Source organism: Argentina anserina, chromosome 2, assembly GCF_933775445.1.
Source record: "Argentina anserina chromosome 2, drPotAnse1.1, whole genome shotgun sequence".
NCBI lineage: Eukaryota > Viridiplantae > Streptophyta > Magnoliopsida > Rosales > Rosaceae > Argentina > Argentina anserina.
Genome location: NC_065873.1, coordinates 7,920,962 through 7,941,697, shown reverse-complemented (window position 1 = coordinate 7,941,697; position 20,736 = coordinate 7,920,962). Strand labels below are relative to the sequence as shown.

Below are 20,736 nucleotides of genomic sequence, written 5' to 3'. Positions count from 1 at the left end.
AGCAATATTAAAGCTTCATTTCAAAATTCAAACAAAAGAAGGTCCAATATAGTGTGAAGGTATTGGCCACGTGCAAGTCAAAGAGACATCATTAGATGAAATTGAATAAAAAAAATGTTCGTCTTCTCTCTGTCTCGTCGAGCTCTTTCTGTTTTCTCTGACACATTAGATCAATTGATGCTATTCATCTTTAACTGCTTGAAGAAATTGAAAAAAGATGAAACGACAAGAAGAGACTCAAGACATTGATTGATGAAATAAAGGAAGGGAAGGAATCACGCTTCCAATTAAGAAGCCAATGCTTTCACCGCGCTTCCAATTAGGAAGCCAACACTTCTACCGCGCTTCCAGTTTGGAAGCCAACGCTTCCGCCGCGCTCCCAAACCCTACTTTTCTGGAATCGCGTTTCCCCGCGCTTCCGCTCCGGCTTCCGTTTACGAAGCGGGAATCGATCGTCAAGGCAAACTTTTGTAGTATGTAGCTTTGAACTCCTGCCTCACATGACCGGACTTTCTTGTTTGTTTTTTTGGTCTGATGACCCGACTTCTTTATTCTTTGTCCCTTTTCGGTTCGTTTACTCCAACTCCCTTCCACCGTCCACCACCCTGTCCCACTCCCACGAACCCCACACATCCAACGGCTCTCAAACCCCAACCAAATCAGTTACAGAACACTCCCAAACTAGTGAACTACTTCCCCACCACACGCGTAAAGCAAGGGTTCCCCGACCTCTCTAGCACCAAGGGCAAAACAGTCATTCTCCCTTGAGAAGTTTCGTTCTTCTTGTTTAATTAGCACGCCCACTTCAACTGTCTCTCTTTCCCGTTTTAGCTCCTCCCAGTTCAGATCGTGTCGACGTAATTAATCGCCGATTTTTACTACTGTTCCATCCATTACCGTTTCCCTTCTCCCTCTCTTTTCTTCCTCCCATTCTCCGCTCGCTTTATTCTTCTTCTACCTCACTGAATCTGAGCTTGCTTTTTCCTCATCCCAAATTCTCAATGACTCCTCCTCTTCCTTAGATTCGTTCTCTTCCTCATCATTCCGGCGCCTCCGCAACTCGGATAGGTAATCCGTAATCAGATTGAAGTTTCTGACATTTTAGAATCTCTGATTTGCTTCCACATTTTTTGCGTTTCTCGAAGCCATTAGCCGTTTGATATTATTTTTATTTTATTTTTTTCTAGCTCCAACGTCTAATGCATTCAATTTTTCTGGTTATTTTTATTTTTATTTTTGAGTTTTTAATTAATTTTGGAAAATAAGTAATAAATATAGCTGTTTGGCAGAACAGAGGTAGCAGGAGAGCAGCCCAGACCAACCCCAGCGTTTTCTTCAGAGAAGCTTCGTCGTGTCGTCGCTATTGTGGTCGTACTTTGTTTGGCCACATCTGCAAAGCTCGTAACGGTTTTTGGTGATAACAAACGACAAAGGTAAAAATATGTGTGGGGTTTTGTCTGCTTTGAGTGTTTTTTTTACGGCGAGTAAAGAACATTAATTTACTGAGAAGCTTGAAAGTTACTTTGATTGTTGCTTGAAGATTCTGTTGGGGGAGTTGGTTTACTTGGTTCTGAAGCATAGTAGTGGGTAGCCACTCCAGAATTGACATTGCTGTTTGGTCGTAGATGAATGAAGTATAAAAAAATACCATCGTTTTTGTATGGTCCGTGTTTTCAGATATATTTAATGAAATAAATGATCTAATCCTTAACAAAACTATGATTAAGTAGCTTATTTAATTTGTACTTTCTCTTCTCAGGGGGGTTGATTGTAGCCACGATCACCCTTATATATATATATTAATTTATGTTGGTTGGGTTAAAGGTTTTGTTAAAAGCCATGCTTAAGCTTTTCTGTTGCTGATGTGACTGGTGATTAGCATTTTGGGGTTTTTATGTTTGTGTTGCTTTTCCTTGGGGTGGTTGGGATGGTAACCATAATTTAGCTTTGTATTGCAGATAATGTGGTTATGGAGTGCCTAATTTATTGTCTTTTGCCAAGTTCTGCAACAACCTTGCTTTTTACATTTTAAGTCATCTTGCATTTTTGGGGAAGCAAGAGTAACTTGATACACTACTACGTGGATTTGGCTGAGTTTTGAGAAAGTTGATTGGAAAGGGGATATAATGGGGGCAATTGGTGAGGAAGACCTGATGAAATGGGAGAAGATGCAGGGAGCTAGTGGTCACGAAGAGAAGATTCTAGTTTTGGTCAGGTTGAGGCCCTTGAGTGAGAAGGAGCTTGCATCAAATGAAGTAGCAGATTGGGAGTGCATCAATGACACCACCATCTTATATCGGAACACGCTGCGGGAAGGGTCTACATTTCCAAATGCATACACATTCGGTAAGAAATTGTTCATCTTTCTAAAAGTTTACTCATACATTTTATATAAGGTGCATGAATATGAGATCATAATAGAGATCATAATGTCACTATTATGTCCTGCAGTAGCTTTCTTCTCTAAAGGGGTAGGCTTTTAACAGTACATAAACTAATGCGATACATGTTTAACTGTTTCATTATTTATGTTTCTATTTCCATGATAGACAAAGTATTTCGAGGTGATTGCCCTACAAGACAGGTCTATGAAGAAGGTGCCCAACAAATTGCTCTTTCAGTTGTGAATGGTATCAACTGTAAGTATAACAATCTACATCCTGACTGTTTTCTAGTACCTCACTTATGTGACTACTTAAGAGCTTACGTTTTTTCCAGCGAGTATTTTCGCATATGGTCAAACAAGCAGTGGGAAAACGTACACCATGAATGGTATCACAGAGTTTACAGTAGCTGAAATATTTGACTATATACATAGGGTAAGAAAAACAACTAATGCATTAGGTTTATGTGTTTTTTGTTCACAGCATTCAATTTCATTGGCCTCAATACCCTTTGTTGCAACAAGACTAATGTAGACATTGTTATTCTGTTCAGCATGAGGAAAGAGCTTTTGTTGTTAAGTTTTCAGCGATTGAGATATACAATGAAGCTGTCCGAGACCTTCTAAGCACAGATAATACCCCACTCAGGCTACTAGATGATCCTGAGGTGGCAACCTTTCTACCACTTGACAAATAATATTTTCCTTTCTGCCTAATTTTATTTTAACACTTCCATGTTCTGCTCAGCGGGGGACTATTGTAGAGAAAATCACTGAGGAAACATTGAGGGATTGGAGCCACTTGAAGGAGCTTCTTTCTATTTGTGAAGGTAAAGCAATTCAGAGAATTATCCTTTTACTATGAAGTGCTGTGTCTCATGTTATGTTTGGCATATTTGGGCAGCTCAAAGACAGATAGGGGAGACCTTATTGAATGAGAAAAGCTCTAGATCACATCAAATTATCAGATTGGTATGTCCAATTCTCATCTGTTCGTAATGCTGTTTGTATAACTTTATGTCTAATCCTATATATATATATATATATATATATATATATATATATTTGTAGGCAATTGAAAGTTCAGCTCGTGAGTTCTTAGCCAAAGGAAACTCAACCACCCTTGCAGCTAGCGTGGTACATACTGATCCATTATGTATTGGGATCTGTGCTCTATAAATCATACTCCTGTTAGTATAACTAATGACATTATTGTTGAATTACTTTTGTCGCAGAATTTTGTGGACTTGGCAGGGAGCGAGCGTGCATCTCAGGCATTATCAGCTGGGACAAGATTAAAAGAAGGCTGCCACATCAATCGCAGTTTGCTTACTCTCGGGACTGTTATACGCAAGCTAAGGTTGTCTAGTCCCTCCTCTTTTGTGTAATTGTTTGACGTCTGACTATCTCTTTCAAGTTCAATCGATAGCCATCACAGATAAGTTATAATTGTATGTTGTTCTGTCTACCGAAATTCATCTACCTGACTATATATATTTCAGTGCTTCAGATTTATTTTGCTGATGAGCATATATATGCTGTATCTAGCACCCTGGACCCTTCTCAAGGATTATTTGTACACTGTACACCACTTGCAGAAAATGTTACCTTTAAATTCTTTTAGATGTATGCCATTGATAATAATTTATGGCAACAAAAACAGTATCATGTTTGAACTTTCATTTGGGAGATCTAGCAATAACAATGACAACATTGAGATTAATTGGGTTGCGAACGAACTGAATTTTCTTTGTATACCTGTTTTATAATTAATTTCAAACAAGTGGGGGCCTCAAACTGAAAATAGTATTGCAGTACTGGGTAGTTAGGATCAACAACAAGCTGCACCCTAATCAATGCTTAGTTTGGTTATTATCTGAAATTAATTTGAGTACTCCTAGACTGAGTTGATTTGAAGAGTAATATATATTGTTTTGTCTGTTTACATCCATGAACAGAAAGATTTCTTTCTTTGATATTAAACAGGAGTTTTCCTGAGAACTTCTGTCTCCTTCTATGTCTTGTTACTTTTTCCTGTCCTTTAATCTTAGTGATATATCTTTACCTTCGTCATTATTGTTATTTAATTCAACGCAGTAAAGGAAGACATGGACACATCAACTACAGAGATTCTAAGCTGACACGTATACTGCAGCCTTGCCTGGGTGGTAATGCTAGAACTGCCATTATTTGCACTTTGAGCCCTGCAAGAACACATGTTGAGCAAACTAGAAACACCCTTTTGTTTGCTTGTTGTGCTAAAGAAGTGACTACAAAAGCGCAGGTCAATGTAGTCATGTCAGACAAGGCCTTGGTGAAGCATTTGCAGAAAGAGCTAGCTAGATTGGAGAGTGAGCTGAGAACACCCGGCCCTCCTTCCTCAGCGTCTGATTATGTAGCATTACTCAAAAAGAAAGATCTTCAGATTGAAAAGGTAAAGATTCTCAATATGAAATTCTATTTACAGTTAGGGAATAGTACCTAGTATCTGTAATAGATGGGAAGACATTGCTTAAGATGGAGATACATGAGATAAAAAAATGTTTTGGTAAGAAGACTATGATTGACATATGTGGAATTCTGCTCCAAAGTCTCACATTCATACACAGGTTTATACTGGTAATTCTGAGATGTTTTCTGTGACAAATTTTTCATAACCATTTGTGAAAATCCTGTACGCCGCTGAGGACATTCTTATATAGCAATAGATGTTTTCCTTCCAATACAACATACACATTCGTCATATGTGGGATTATGCTCCTAAGTTTCACTGTTTCAGTAATGTATGCATGTTTATACTGGCAAATTTGGACATGCTTTCTCTGGGAAAAATTTCATTGTCATACAAAAGAATCTGAGATCCTGTACACCACCAAGACATTCTTGTAAAACAGTAGAAATTCCACTCCAGTCCAAAATAGCAATGTCAATATGACTTCTCTTCTTGATACATCATGAACTGAGTCTAATTGGGTTTGGCATTAGATACACATAAGTCCATGTAAATTCAAACTCTAAATTAAATATGATGTTTTTTCAGATGGATAAAGAAATTAGAGAGCTGACAAAGCAACGAGATCTTGCTCAATCACGAGTGGAGGACTTATTGAGGATGGTTGGAAATGATAATGACTCAAAACAAGTACATATTATATTGCCTTCTGTCGTGTAGTTTTTAACATGTAATAATTCCCATATTTTTTTTTCTAACTCTTGCTTATTTACTCTCTAACAGACTACAGATAGTCATCATCCTAAATGGCAAGCCAGGGATATTTCAGATGATGAATATTCAGTATCAGAGTCATCAGGCATTGCCGATCCTCATTATTCAAATGGCATCAGAAAGTTTAGTAATCTACATTTTGAAGACAGAGACAGTGTGAACTCATACACCCAGCTTCAGGAGAACTCTGAAGACCAGAGTCTAGAGGATACTGTTGAAGGAAATTCACAAGACACTGGTGACTATTGCAAAGAGGTTCGCTGTATTGAAATGGAAGAGTCAAGAATGGACAAGAACTGTGAATCCCTTTCCTCATCAATTGTTGGAAATGAAGGAACTTTCTCCTTGACATTAGATGGGGATACAAGTGTAGCTGGTCAAGAAATAATCACCCACATGAGTGATAGCAGTAGGATGCAAGATGTACGAACATCAGATTTCTCAAGTTCTAGAAGCCTTAAGTTAACAAGGAGTTGGAGTTGTAGAGAAAGTCTCATGACTGGTTCATCTTCTCCTGATATAGGAGAGAGAACTCCGAGCAATGGATTTGAGAAAAGCTTTCCTGGGAGACCTGAAGGCTTTGGGAGGAAAGTTTCTCTGATAAGTTATGATTCTAGCATAATGTTGTCAAGAAATGATTCTCAGTCTTCCATTGGGAGCGCTATGGATGAGCTAGAGGCACAGAGTACTGCAGTTGGGGATATTACTAGTGTCCATACCTTTGTCACAGGACTAAAGAAAATGGCAAGAAAGCTCGAGTTTGACAAGCAAATTGTCAACAGTGAGGTAAGAATGTTCTCGATTTCAAAATTTTTGCTAAAAAGAATTGAGAATCCGTCATTTATGCATGTCAACCTTGCTTTCTCCAGAAAACGTTCTTTTATCTGAAGTGGCCTTGTTTTGAATGTCATAGTTATGAATGTCCAGGATGGTTCTTGTTCATGAAATGTAAAATGTTAAGCAGTCTCAATGCTTGACTTTCATGCTTGAAGTTCAAAACTTCATATTGGCCAAAATTGGGAAGCATGCGATGTTACCTACAGATGTTACCTACAAGCTCGTGTGGCTTGTTAATTGTGGACCATGTCACTTTTTAAGCATTTAAGTTGCAAGTGCAATTCTTTCACGTTTTGCTTATATGAGTTTCAACTTCTTATGACTCTTTATGCTTCATTGTATCACTCTGAATGTGCCAGGACCATGAAGCAGGAGCAGCTGGAAAGCTTGAAAAAAGTGTGAAAGACGTAGGAATTGATCCAATGCTTGAATTATCGGAAACTCTTGATTGGCCTCTGGAATTTGAGAGACAGCAAAAGGCCATCTTTGAACTTTGGGAGACTTGCTGTATATCAGTGGTTCACAGAACCTACTTTTTGTTGCTTTTCAAAGGTGATCCCACAGATTCCATTTACATGGAGGTAGAGCTCAGGAGACTTTTGTTCCTAAAAGAAACTTATTCCCATGGAGATCAGGCCGTGGAAGATGGTCAGACTTTGACTTTGTCTTCAAGGTTCTGTCTCCCTTTACAAACACATTCCCTTCACTCTTTTGCTACTCATTAGTAAAGTCATCTTGATCACATGGCTACTGAATTATATATAATTGTCATTGTGACTGACTAGGTCCGAGTCTGACTGGCAATGTTAGCTGGTTGCAAATTGAATTGCAGTACACAAGTCAATAGGCCACAAGTATAAGATTGTCACAAAATTTTGTAGACTAGTGTTAAGAATCTGTAAAATCTGGACTTATGGTTCTGTGAACATATATTTCTTGCAGCACTTGGTATCGGTATCTCTATATGATCTGACATGTTTGTTTTCATAAACAGTAAGAAAGCAATTTCTCGTGAGAGACAAATGTTAAGCAAGCTGATGCAGAGAAGGTTTTCAGCACAAGAGAGGAAGCGTCTTTTTGAAAAGTGGGGTATTGGACTGGACTCGAAGCGCAGAAGGCTGCAGCTAGCCAACCGCCTATGGAGTAACACAGAGGATATGAACCATGTCAAGGAGAGTGCTTCCATTGTTGCAAAGCTGGTCAGGTTTGCTGAGCAAGGACAGGCCCTCAAGGGAATGTTTGGGCTTAGTTTCACTTCACCAAAGGCTAAGCGTAGATCCTTTGGATGGAAGAATAGCTCAGCATCCCTTCTGTGAGGTATAAACGTGTTGCTCATATTCCACTGAAATTCTGTTAGATAGGCCATATAGGAATCATCATGTAGATCTTAGTTGCTCAGCAGGTTAGAGCTATGCTGGGTTTTGATTTGGGTAGCAGCTTTTTGGCTGTGTTGTATGATTGTATCTGTGAAATGTACTCTGGAATTTCGTTACTAATTGCGCCATGAAATGTACTCTTATTCAAATTAAAGCTCATCTTCTAGTCCATACATTCATTCAAGATTTCAGTAAAGACTAATTACACAAAACCAAATTGGTTTTTGCTGCTCAGATATCAAAATTAATAAACATATATGCCAGATCACCTTTCATCACTATCTTTTTCTATTTGTTTTCATGTCTGGCCTTCCCTCTGTTTAATTTCAGGCTTTTTATTACAATATAGTTATAAAACGAAGAAGTAAAATGAACAAAAAACTGCACATTCCCATGCATTCAAAACAAAAACGCTCCAACTTCTCCGGAGCGACCGATGAAAGAAAATTTAGGGTTTTCTTCTTGCGGAGGCGGTGAACTCGATTCACCTGGACTAGGCAGTGGCAGTGGCAGTGGCGATTTGATTCACCTAAACAATCTAGCAGTGAGACTCTGATATGGAGAAAGAATGGTTATCGGCCTGCAAGTTGGAAATTGAGGGTGCCGGCAGAGATTTTGATGATTGTAGTGATGCAGATTATGCAGATCAAGTGCGTGATGTCGTGTGGGGAAGTAATTGACCTAGAAGGGTCTCTGGCTGCGTTTGCAACCGCGGACATGTATTGGAAGAGGTGGTGACCAGCCGGTTGAAGAACCTACCATGAAATTGGTGGGTTAGGGTACAACAAGCTAGTGGTCTCGGGCCTGGGCTTGGGTCTGGGCTCATACCTTGGCTTGTAGGCTTTGGAGGATTTTGGGCCTGGCTAATTGGACTTGAGAATGAGGATGATGCTGCAAGACTCCATGCGGAGGCGGCGCACGGGTAGTTTCCTAGCTGCATCAGGAAAGATCCTCCTTCTTGTTTTTACTTTCGATTTTACTAACATTGAGAGTACGCAATTGATGTCGTATGCTCGATGTGTTAGTATCAAAAGTCGTTGAGGGAGTTACTATGTTTTAGTTTTTTTTCTTTAGTGTTTTTTTCGTTTTCGTTTTAGACTTTTTCAGACTTTAGTTTATTTATTAGGGCAAATTATTATTTAGTGCCAAATCAAATATTAAATTATAAAAATATTAAAGAAGAAAATCCAATTATAAGATGGTCTTCACATTTAATTGGAAACTACAAAAAGATCAACAAGCTTCAAACAAAATTAGAAAAAAAATCACTTTTTTAATATTTTACTGACTGTTTTGCCCATTTTCACATTTTTTTTTCATTTTTTTTCTTATTTCGGCCATAACTTTGTCGTCTCACGATGGATTTGAGCGTGGTTGGTACCGTTAGAAAGATCACTATTCCCTCTTTCATTTTGATATCATACCCACTCCGAATTGACCACAATATAAAGGGCAGAAACTCTTGAAACCGGGTTGCCGCCGTCTATGGCGGTGCTCTAAGCTTTTCCGGCGAAACTGGAGCCCAAGACCCCATAATTCTAGCTATTTGCTTCATTCTGAGCACAATCATACCGATCTCTTTTGAATTTTAACATAATTTCATAGATTTATAAATTTCTCTCCGCATGTCACATTGCAGTCACACCACGAGTCACACTTGCAATCATATCCCCAGTGACACTACATGTAACACTTGCAGTCACACCACCAGTCACAATTGTAGTCACACTAGTTGTTACAATAACGACTTTGTGACTGCCACTGTATCTGGTAGTGTGACTGCCACTGTATCTGGTAGTGTGACTGCCACTGTATCTGGTAGTGTGACTACAGTTGTATCTGGTAGTGTGACTACAGTTGTATCTGGTAGTGTGACTACCCGTGTATCTGATAGTGTGACTACCCATGTATCTGGTAGTTTGACTATGTTGTGACAACAAGAAAATGTGAAAAAAAAAATAAGAAGAAAAGAATGAGTAGAAGTAATGAACATTTGTCTCCTGTTATGTGATCTTAAACTTCTCAAACAAGCCAAATATCTTATTTGAATTTTAACATAATTTCACGGATTTACCAATTTCTCTCAGCATGTCACACTTGCAGCCACACCACCAGTCACACTAGGTGTCACACTGGTAGCCACAATATTGACATTATGACAGCTATTGTATCTGGTAATGTGAATACTAGTGTATCTGATAGTGTGACTGCCTTTGTGACTGTTTTATGTGACTATGTTGTGATGAGAAGAAAATGTGAAAAAGAAGAAGGATAAAATGACTAAACATAACGAACATTTGTATGTTGTTATATGATCTTGAATTTCTCAAGGATCTAAATATCGACATTGAAGTTGTCACACCAGTAGCCACACTGAGAGTCATGCTGGTAGTCACATCAATAACCACGCTAGGAGTCAAACCACGTGTCACATTGGTAGGCACACTGGTAGTGGCGCACTTAGACATCACATTAGGAATTCAAAAAATTGAAGTTGAACAAAAAATATATATTTTATGATCAGACACCCAAAGAAATGCTTCACATATGCATCACCATTTTCTCCAAGTTCATTAGTTTTTTTTTTCAGCTTACAATACAAGTAACACAAGTAGTCAAACTGCTAGTCATACCAGTAGTCACATTTGTAGTTACAGTGTGACTACTAATGTGACTATGTCTCTACATGTGACCATTATCTTCTCCTCACAAACTCTTGAACCACGTGGAGTGTGACTATGTAGTCCTATTGATTTTGGAATTTGGCGTCGGCGGAGTCTCAGCCATCATCATCTCCTTCACTTTCTACTTTCTAGCCTCCACCCCACAAAATCAACACCAACCACATCACTCAGCAAAACGTCAGCAATCTCATCGTTTCTTGACACTAACCACAACATAATCAAATTAGGGAAAACCAAAACCTCAACTGAGGAGCAAAATCAAGCATTCCGATAACAAAACCAAGCTCAAAATCATCGATGAAAACCTAAAACTTCAAATTAAACCATCAAACTCCTTGCGATTCTTGAAATTTCGGGTCCCGCTCAACAAATTCAACCCGAAAACTCATTCTTACTGCATAATAACAAAAATCGAGATTTCTGATAAACTGACCGGAGAATATAGTCATTGATGGTGTGCTTGACTTTGTCGAGGATGACGAGGTCGAAGAAGATGACTTCAGGAGCCGTCGAGCTATAGATCTGAGGAGTTGTACGGTCGAATCGACGTCGTGCTAATCTCATAAGATGTGTGTAAGACCGAGATTTCTAATCTCGATTACCGACACTTTAGGAATACTTAATTGACATTTATGTTAAATGTCAAGTACGTAGTTTAATACATCATTATTAACCTACACGTCACCACGAGTTCGGAAATGTCTTCGGAATATTTTCCCGACGCTCGGTTTTGTTTTTACGATTTTCTAACGTTGTATTTTGTTTTAAAGTATTTTTCAATTTTGGGTATTTATTTTTGGAGCCCAGCTTTTCCAGTTTGACCGGAGCCTATGACCCGGGCCCAAGTAATTTTTCTTTTATCTTCCTTCCCTTCTTTTGTTCTCGACAACACAGAGACCACTCGGTCTCTCTTTCCCTTCCCTCAACACCGAACACCTTCTTCCTTCATCTAGCGCTACGCCTCGGTGATCCGGCGACATGCAATCACGTCATCACCTTCCTCTCTCCATCATATACTCAACCATCTCAGAAAAGCCTGCACGTGATTTCATTCTCTAGCAAATCGGAGAAGGCGGTAGTGAGATGTCTTCAATGATTTTCTGGCAAATCTGGCAACTCTGGCAAGCTTCTTTGGTCACTCTCTGGTAAGCCAAAGCTTTATCCTTGAAACCCAATCCGATTCTATCTCAAATATGTTCAAATCAGAAACTAATTTGAAGATCACTTTTCTGGGTTTGGCCACTGTGACGCCGTCGTCCTCCTAGCATCGATTTGGACCTCCGACGAGCATCTCAGTCCAAGCTAGTCCTCCTAAACTCGTATTTTTGAGCCCAACTCTCTTCCTCTTGTTTTGGCTTATTTCTCCTACGAATTCCTGTGATTTGAGTTCAACTTCTTTCTTTCTCTTTTTCTGTTTTGTCCCGTCGTGAAACCACCATCTTGGCAACCTTCATGGTTCCTGGTTTGGACAAGTTTTGGAGCTGTAATAAAATGGGAAAGAGCAGCAGCTTGGTTTGGAATCGGAAGAGGAGCATCAGCCTCGGCTCTGCATTTTTGACTTGTGGAGGTAGCAATCTCTTTCCTTTCTCTTCTGTTTTGTCATTTTGGTGGTCATTGATTTGTTGAGAAGCTTGTGAGTGACTTGTGTGTTGATTTGTATTGATCGGAAGTGGTCTGGTAGGCCGGAAGTATGATCAGAGTGATAAGGGTGAAAAATGGGTTTTTACCATTTACAGTTTACATTTTTACTGTTTACTGTGATGTGAATTTACAAAAAAATTCCTGGAAGTTTTATTGTTACTATTTATTGTTTGACTTTGACTTTTACGGTTTTATTCTAAGTTACCTTTTTACTAGTTACGAAATGATTTTAACGGTTTTACTTTTTAACTAAGGTAACTTAGTGAAATTATAATTTCAACATGGCTACAATTAAACATAACAATTCATTACGATTATCCAATTGTTCTGATTCTCGCCCGGTTCGAGAATCGAGAACTACACAACTTAGAAAAGTATTGGTAAAATATTAAATATTATCTTTACGATTTAGGGTATGTTTAACTCTAAAGCATGCTTATTAATTCTTATTGTTCGATAATTAAAGTTGGACTATTCTCGAGTCATTCGAGAATTAGTTGAGTACTGGTCAAACGTAAACAATTCCTGGTCAAACAAGGAAAGACTTGGTCAACGGAAAGTCAAAGATTGACTTTCCCGGTCAAAGTAGGAAAATGATCAAGTCAACTTATCTTCGATATTCGAATTGAAATTGACTCTTTATATGATTGATAAATTCAGAATTGATGCTACGAGATCGAGCAGTGGAGCAACAACAACAGCTACTTCTATTGATTTGGATAACGGCTGGGATTCTGCATGTCATTCCAGGTAGGGGAGCTAACCCTCCTATGTTGATTTTGGGCCAAATATAATTGCATAGTCTAGTTCTCGGTTGAATGATTTATGATGCATTAAATGTTGTGAAAACCCGAGACTAGGCACGTTTTCGAGATAGGATAAGTAGTGAATCCTCGCGCGTGTTGACTTGAGAGTGATGGGAGCCTAGCATACTAGGTAATTCCTACGGTGTCGATGACCGTGAACCTCCGGAGGAGCAATGCCCTATTTTTTATTGGATCTATTATATTCTATACTATTGAGGGCATTCCGTTTAAATGGACACTCTCGCTACTTTGTGCTACAACAGACATGTAGTTGGCCTCAACTATTTAGTCGCTAGGATTGGTCGAACATTGCTTGAACTTGAATTTGCCTTACCCTACCTTTGAAGCTCTACAAACTATTTTAGCATGATTGTATCCCAAACTTGCATTTATTTTTAATTAAATGATTTTCTTTGCGGTAAACTACCCTCAACGTTTTATAAAACTTATCCTTACCTGATTTTGGTTTTCAAACCTCATGGGCGGGATGGCCCCTACTGGGCAAGCGAGGACGACGCTCACCTTCATTTTGTATTAAAATTGGGTTGTCTATTTGTTTAGCATTTGGGCCAGTGGCACTAACGCTACCTTCCGCGTTCCTTGTTGTATAAATTTATTTATTTTCGCGGAAATGTAAAGTATTATCATTTATTTTTGTGAACGTGTTTGTCTTGTCGATTGTCTTGTCGAAAACCTTTTACTTACATGTTCACATTAGTGAGTGTCTGAGCAAAACCTAATCGCTATGTTCGCTTGCTAATCTCCTTTTAAATCCTAATATACTATTCATGTTCCAATCCGGGATGTGACAGTGTGAGTTCGGTGAGGTATGTTGGGGAAGATCAACGTCATCGTGCGAGGGTTGTAGCCGTCCGAGATCGGCAACAGGGAGGTTTGAGGTCGGCGGCGATGGGAGGAGGTGATACTGGAGGACGGGTTGGAAACTTGGAATTCGAATTCGGAGGAGTGGATGATCGGAGAAGATGTTGGCTCCGTCGTTTTAGTCTGTGTATTACTGTATTAGTTTAAGTAGTGGCATTTTTCATAAATTATACAAAGTTGATGGGTAACGCTTTAGCAAATTTACATAAGTGACTGTTTTATAAATTCTAAATCTTTGGTCATTTTTTTAAGGACAAAATACTGGTCACTCCATATATTTTTAGGGTCTCGACAATTTACTCCTCATACTTTCAATTTCAACCGATCACTCTTTGTAGTTTCACTTTTCGATCAATTGGTCAATTTCGTCTCTCTCCGTCCAAATTGGCTATCAAGTATTTTTTAACTTCCTCAAATGCCCTTGGGTATATGGGTATTGTTTTATTATTATATTTTTCTACTGTTTCTCTTCTTCAAAACATCTTCCTTCAGGAGCTTCTTCTATCTCCAAGTCTCTAACAGTACTTGTTTCATCACTGGAAAATTGATGAAGACCAACTCCCTATTTTGTCCAAATTAATTGATATTTTGGGTCTTCATACGCCAAATTTTTATTATCAACTTTAATTTTTTTTTTTTTTGTAGAATGCAGCCCTCGAGTTTGCAGTAAATACTCTTGAAGTAGGTCATCTTATTCTCATATCTCTTCCTCCCACTTTTTTATATGTTATGTAAAGTCAGATATGTGGTTCATCAAAGATAGTTATTTTCCAGATCAAGGCATTGAATTTAGGGGTTCTTGAACTTATCCGGCCAACCTGCAAAGTCTAGTTTTCAGATGTACTTAGAGGGAGTTACTTTTCTTGTAATAATTAAGTTTTGTGTTTGGTAGATAAATAAAGTCTAGGGAACTCGCATTTTACTTCAGTATCTTCTCTTGCTGTCCTGACCTTTCTATTGTTCTCGGAAACTGAACTGTTTGTGGCTGACTTCAGGTTGAGAATATATTCGTCATTGGCCACAGTAGTGCGGGAATTGAGAACCTGATGACAATGCAAGATAATAGTGATTCAAGGTCTGATAAATGTTTCCTTTTATTCCCCTTGTACATGTTAGCCAGGTGATCAACAGTCTCAAACTTTCTCTTTTTTTTTTCAGTAGCTTTACTCATAGATGGGTTGTTAATGCTAAAGCCGCTAAATTAAGAACAAAAGCTGATACGCTACACCTTAGCATTGATCAGCAATGCAGATACTGCCAGTGATGAAACAAGTACTGTTAAAGACTTGGAGATAGAAGAAGCTCTAGAAGGAAGATGTTTTGAAGAAGAGAAAGAGTAGAAAAATATAATAATAAAACAATACCCATATACCCAAGGGCATTTGAGGAAGTTAAAAAATATTTGACGACCAATTTAGACGGAGAGAGACGGAATGGACCAATTGGTCGAAAATTAAAATTAGAATGAGTGATCGGTTGAAATTGAAAATATGAAGAGTAAACTATCGAGACCCTAAAAATATAGGGAGTGACCAGTATTTTGTCATTTTTTTAATTACCAATGTCGAAATAGATCTTTTTATGATCTCCCCTATTTATTAACACGTTTTTTAGCATTTATTCGCTTTCTTAAGTTAGTTTGTATGTGAGGTGGCATGTCACCTCTTGTATTTGATCATTGTGGTCGTGCATGGCTTAATGTCAAATGAAGTTAATTTATTCCCCTAAAAAAAGTAAAAAAGGAAAGATCTGACAACAGAAATTGAGTTTTGATAGATCTAACAACAAAGGTCCTTTGGAATTTAATTGAAGTAACATAATATTGGTTTAACCACAGGCAAATAATCTGAGCCATCGTAATTTTGCAAGCAGAACACGAGCAGAGTTTAATGCTAAGGATATCTGCATCCTATTCTGAACGCATTGAGGTGGGGTTCCAACAAACACTTTCATCCAATCATATAAATGCCATCAACAGCAGGATGAAGTTTCATCTTTAATATTAAATAAACTACAATGTGATCTACAGTTACAAGACACTTAATAAAGTACAATGGCAAAGCCACCACACATTTCTGCAAAACCTTAGGTAAATACAAAGCCAAAGGCACCTGACATTTCGCCAAGTCGGGATAATCTATGATTTGGAAGCCACTAACTGAAGGAATGAACCATGTTGTAAACTTACGAAACTCGACCTTCCATACTCATCCTTCGATACACATTGGCAACCATACCTCCTTGTATAACTCACTCCTCAACACGGATAATCTTTCTTTCACGTAATGGCTTGGAGGTTCTGCTTCCTGGGGTACTGTGAGCTTTCCTCTTCTCTTCTCTCCTTCGCTCTGCTTCGATCATTGTACGCCGGAGGCCAGATGCCTTGTATATTGGTTTTGGCAAGTGCCTGTGCCTGCACAAACACCATATGCAACAATTGCAAAGTTAGGGACCATTTCTTTAACTAGAAAGTTCCAACCAACCTATCTACAACTCCATGTATTAGAGCAAAAAACTAGAGCATGTAAATCACATACATGTGAGTTGTACCACACATAATTATAGCTTTTGGAAGCGTTCTACTGAGTCAAAATATATATTCCCCAAGAAATTTCTAAAACAAATTCCGGACACATGCAACAGCAAGCTTTCAACACCAAATCGATAATGGCGACTACATGGGGAAATCAATACTTAATTCTATGCTTGTTACCTATGACCTCAAAATTATAAAATGGATATAGCACATGCATACTCGTGTTATCTTTTAAACCCCATACTATTATATATATATATATATATATATATATATATATATATAAGATTTGCAGTCCCAAATAAAGATTCCAAATTCATGCATCCTTCTGTACCTGACTATACGCTTGATTTCAGGAAGGTGCTTGTAGCGATTCTTGACAGCTTCATAATATTCATGCCTTTTCTTTTCCCTTGGAAGAAGCTTACAGCAAAACAAAACAATATCATTTCAACTGCAGACAATCTATATAGTGCATTAAAAATACATGTTTAAGAAGCCAATGCAACAGTTGAGACATAAAGAAAGGAGGATATGTCTTACAACTCCCAGCTGTTCTGATGCTTTCGCCTTCCAAAGTCTAAGATTAGTGTCATCACTTCCAGAAATCACATAACTAGCATCACAGCTGAACTTGACACAGAAAACCCTGCAAAAAAAAAAAGGAACATAGACAACAGGTTCAATGATATCTAAGAAAACAGAATTATAATCTCATCAAACACTCCCAACAGCAACATTGTCAAAAACATGGACATGTCGATTTGCATAACGTTTGTTACATATCTTCAACAAAATCCAAGCACCCGAACATTCAGATAAATGGGGCTAACCTTTGCATTCTCTTTGTATGGTAGATCTCCCTGCTGTGACCGCCATTATATTGGAAAATTCTCACCTGAGAAAGACGTATTTTAATATCACTTAGACAGTAATAAAATTGTTGAGGTGGAGTTTAGTAATCTAGAGTTACAAAACTCACTGTTCTATCATAAGACCCAGTTACAAATTCTCGACCAGTTGGTGAATAATCTATATCCATCCTGAAAAAGAAAATATATAGATTCGGTATACAAGTCATATAAGCAATATATCCAGTATATGCACAATGAGACTAACTTTAACAATTAAGATGTGAAAGAAGAATTTCAATCACAAAATGATCAACTTACACAGCAGAGACATGATCTTTGTGCACACAAGTTGCTGCATCAAGCTTTCTAGAATCAAAGCTATAGCAGTTGCAGTCCTCATTTGCCTGTGTAATTGAAGAATTGGATTAGAACCTCATTTACACAAAAAATAAACTATACAAGGAAGAATAATTTCTACATGTGGAACTCTTTAAATGATTATAGACAATCTTACACAGTTTGACAGACTGTAGTACAGAAAGAAGAAATATTTATGTTTCCCTTACGTGTACTGAAAGTGGAGAGCTGAATATTCAAAATTTTACATTGGCGCAGACAGATGATGATATAAATACAAGCATCTAAGAACTAGAACACTTCCACACTCCAATAAAAAAAAGAATGCCCTGAAGAGAATATATTAAACTCTTGAGGAGACCCACACCCGAGATGCTCAAAAATGAACCCTTTCCCACAAGTACTCTACACCATCACAACTATTTCCTCAAAAATTTGTTCGTGCCTATCCCTCCATAAGTCCATATCACCTAAAGGACAGCCTGTATAACTCATCTACCCAGTGCTATACCTCTTTATTTCCTCCAAAGAACTTTTGCTAAAATAAACGGAAATAAGTGCACTTACAGCAGTGAAGTTGATTGGCTCCATTGGATTCCAACAAATGGAATTTGTTTTTGTCTGTCCAAAGAAAATATAAGTCAGAAGTGCAAAGCTCCCCAGGAAACAACTTTTTATAAATTAACCTCACACAAGATCAAAAGTAAGAATGGACAGTTTGAAAACAACTCCAAATTAAAATCCAGATCTAAATATGTCAAAAACACTATGGCGATGATGTGGCATCAATACCGGCATGATAATCTTTGATGTTGCTTTCCCCATGCGTATGTCATATAGTGCTATGCTGCGATCACTACAAAACAGAACAGAATATATATAATGTCACTCTTATATGCAACACTTCACTTATATCTTAGAGGATATTTAAAATAAAAAAATCTTGCTCTAATATCATAAAAGCATAAAAAAAAGGTTACTATAAAAGTAGTACGTATTCTTTGGACCATGTAAATATACTATATTTGACAAATTCTTTGAACTCCATACTTTGAAATCATACTTCACTTCACTTATATCTTAGAGGATATTAATAACAACCTGACAAGAGAAAGTAGACATCACTCACAAAAGTAGTACATATTCTTTGGACCATGTAATTTCACAATTTTTTTTTTCATTTTGAATTGATGACACATATTGAGAGCAAACATAATACTGGCAGCAGAACCAAGCCTGGAGCAGGACATTCTCAAACAAGAAAGGAATCCATTCAGATCCTAACAAAAAAGGCACCCGATATCTGATAAATCTAGTTTACTTTTTTTTTTGTAGTTTATATTTGTTCCCAAAGTCTTAATAATGATCGGTGCATACCTTGCAGATGTTGCCAAAATATCAGGCTCTCCAGGATTAAACCGGACAGATATAACTGTGTCTGTTCCCCATTGTAAACTCTGTTCTGGTGCAGACCTATGCAACAGAAAGTAAATTTTTTATTTCCATGTTGAGGAAGAAAATAATATCTTCTGTTGCTTTCAGATAAATATGTAGACGAGACTGAAACCTGTTGTGGTTCCATATGTCTACACCAGCTCCACCTGTGGCAAAACGATCAAAATTCCATTGGTGATCAACAGACCTGAAAAGAATTACACACACCTCAATAGAAGAAAATCATAACATAAAAATCAGCTTGCACATTATAGCATCTGAAAATTCGACTGTATCTACTTACCGAAATGCATTCTTCCAAACATAAGTTTCCACCGGCTGGAATCACATGGCAGTTAGAGGGGTATAACTTTTAAAAAATAAAAATAATTTATAGGAAAAAAAATAAAATAAGTAGGAAGGCAATACCTCAACAGAATTATCAGTAGAGGCATCTGCCTCCATAGCAGTGGAAACAGGTACAGCCCATAGCCTGACACTGTATGAAAAAACAATTGCAGTTATATAAGGTCATGCAATCTGCCTGGTGGGTGGACAGATCTACATGCATAGATAGAAAAGTAAAGCATAGAGGGAAAATGGTAATGCCCCAGGAAGTTGAGCCTTACGTGCAATCAGTTCCACAAGAAACAAGTACACGCCCATCTGTAGATACTGCTAAACCTCGCACAGCACCTTGGTGGCCAGGAAACCGCTGAACTGTGCGCCTATTTTGCTCATAAAATGATAAAGACATAAATTTCAACAACGGATGCTTGAAGGACCATAATGACAAATGCAGATCCGAGCTAAAATGTGAAAAACATCAGATTGATAGAAAGGTTCTGGAATTTATAATTCAAACGATTGTGTAATGGTCTTCCACATGAAAAAAAAAAGAGAGCATTTGATCACTATTTCATGCTATGGAAAAAAAATCTAAAAAATAGATTAGAACTACCATGTTTAATGTCTAAGTACATTTGACATATCCAGTTGCACGTAAATAATGAATTATATCACATATACATATTAAACGACAATGCCATGGCATATCACCAGAGGACTTACACACACAAAATCATAAAAATGAACAAGAAATTACCTGGAAGCTATATCCCAAAGCCGAATCTCTGCAGACATTAAAAACATGGAAACTCAAACATCCATTTGATTTGGCGACACGAAAGGGGTCAAAGAGATGAAGCCAAAGTATACCTCCGTCCATGGAACCGGAGAAGATGCCAACCAAATGGTTCATGTTTTTGGCCATACACGATATAGCATCTACATGCCCATCCATTGCTCCCACAAACGGCCTTGCAAAAATCTAAAACCCAACCAAAACAACTCAAAATCCAATTCGTTTTAGAGTTGATCAATCAAAACAAGCTGCTTCAACTACCTTGTCTAATTTGGCGGCGTTTAGAGCGCGGACATACTCCACGGCCTTCTCCTGGGTCCGGAGGGCAGGGTCGTAATTGTGGAACACCCTCTGCACAGATTCAAATGGAGTTGAAGAGAGAGAGAGAGACAAGAAGAGGAGGAGGAGGAGGGAGTGACCGGCTGACCTGGAGGTCCTGGCTTCGTTCTTTAGTACACTCATCTGTGGATCGAGATATCACCTTCACCTTCATCTTCAAACCGGCGAGAGAGAAAACGTCGGGTTGCTAAAACCCTGAAACTAATGACGAACCCAAAACCCTGGGCAAGTCACGCG

The 20,736-nt window shown here is 38.1% G+C and overlaps 2 protein-coding genes and 1 long non-coding RNA gene across 7 annotated transcripts; 2 read left to right on the top strand and 1 right to left on the bottom strand.

Annotated features, from left to right (window-relative positions):
• Positions 1–848: 848 nt before the first annotated feature.
• On the top strand, positions 849–7,958 carry LOC126785123 (kinesin-like protein KIN-7E). 4 transcript variants are annotated; one of them, XM_050510722.1, is made up of 15 exons: positions 849–1,068; positions 1,295–1,433; positions 1,959–2,346; positions 2,550–2,639; positions 2,719–2,819; positions 2,938–3,051; positions 3,132–3,213; positions 3,288–3,355; positions 3,455–3,520; positions 3,619–3,743; positions 4,481–4,817; positions 5,424–5,525; positions 5,619–6,395; positions 6,806–7,119; positions 7,441–7,958. In XM_050510722.1, the coding sequence occupies exons 3-15, from the start codon at positions 2,127–2,129 to the stop codon at positions 7,760–7,762; spliced, it is 2,718 nt and encodes a 905-aa protein (XP_050366679.1). In that variant the 5' UTR covers positions 849–1,068; positions 1,295–1,433; positions 1,959–2,126; the 3' UTR covers positions 7,763–7,958. The 4 variants fall into 4 exon arrangements, with proteins under 4 accessions (XP_050366679.1, XP_050366680.1, XP_050366678.1 ...); XM_050510723.1 differs by having other exon boundaries at positions 1,290–1,433; XM_050510721.1 differs by lacking the exons at positions 849–1,068; positions 1,295–1,433 and adding an exon at positions 1,461–1,634.
• Positions 7,959–11,405: 3,447 nt separating this feature from the next.
• LOC126782773 (uncharacterized) lies at positions 11,406–15,697 on the top strand. Of its 2 annotated transcripts, none has more exons than XR_007670809.1 (5): positions 11,406–11,651; positions 11,772–12,073; positions 12,808–12,897; positions 14,831–14,910; positions 14,994–15,697. It is a non-coding gene; the product is annotated as an uncharacterized LOC126782773 (long non-coding RNA). The 2 variants fall into 2 exon arrangements; XR_007670810.1 differs by having other exon boundaries at positions 11,727–12,073.
• A 95-nt stretch (positions 15,698–15,792) lies between these two features.
• On the bottom strand, positions 15,793–20,681 carry LOC126782772 (uncharacterized). The gene is made up of 17 exons (XM_050508079.1): positions 20,588–20,681; positions 20,422–20,511; positions 20,235–20,346; positions 20,122–20,149; positions 19,646–19,744; positions 19,446–19,515; positions 19,321–19,355; positions 19,150–19,224; positions 18,960–19,055; positions 18,375–18,438; positions 18,150–18,203; positions 17,544–17,629; positions 17,354–17,414; positions 17,205–17,269; positions 16,915–17,020; positions 16,706–16,794; positions 15,793–16,248 (listed from the first exon to the last, which is right to left on the bottom strand). The coding sequence occupies exons 1-17, from the start codon at positions 20,651–20,653 to the stop codon at positions 16,086–16,088; spliced, it is 1,359 nt and encodes a 452-aa protein (XP_050364036.1). The 5' UTR covers positions 20,654–20,681; the 3' UTR covers positions 15,793–16,085.
• Positions 20,682–20,736: the final 55 nt, after the last annotated feature.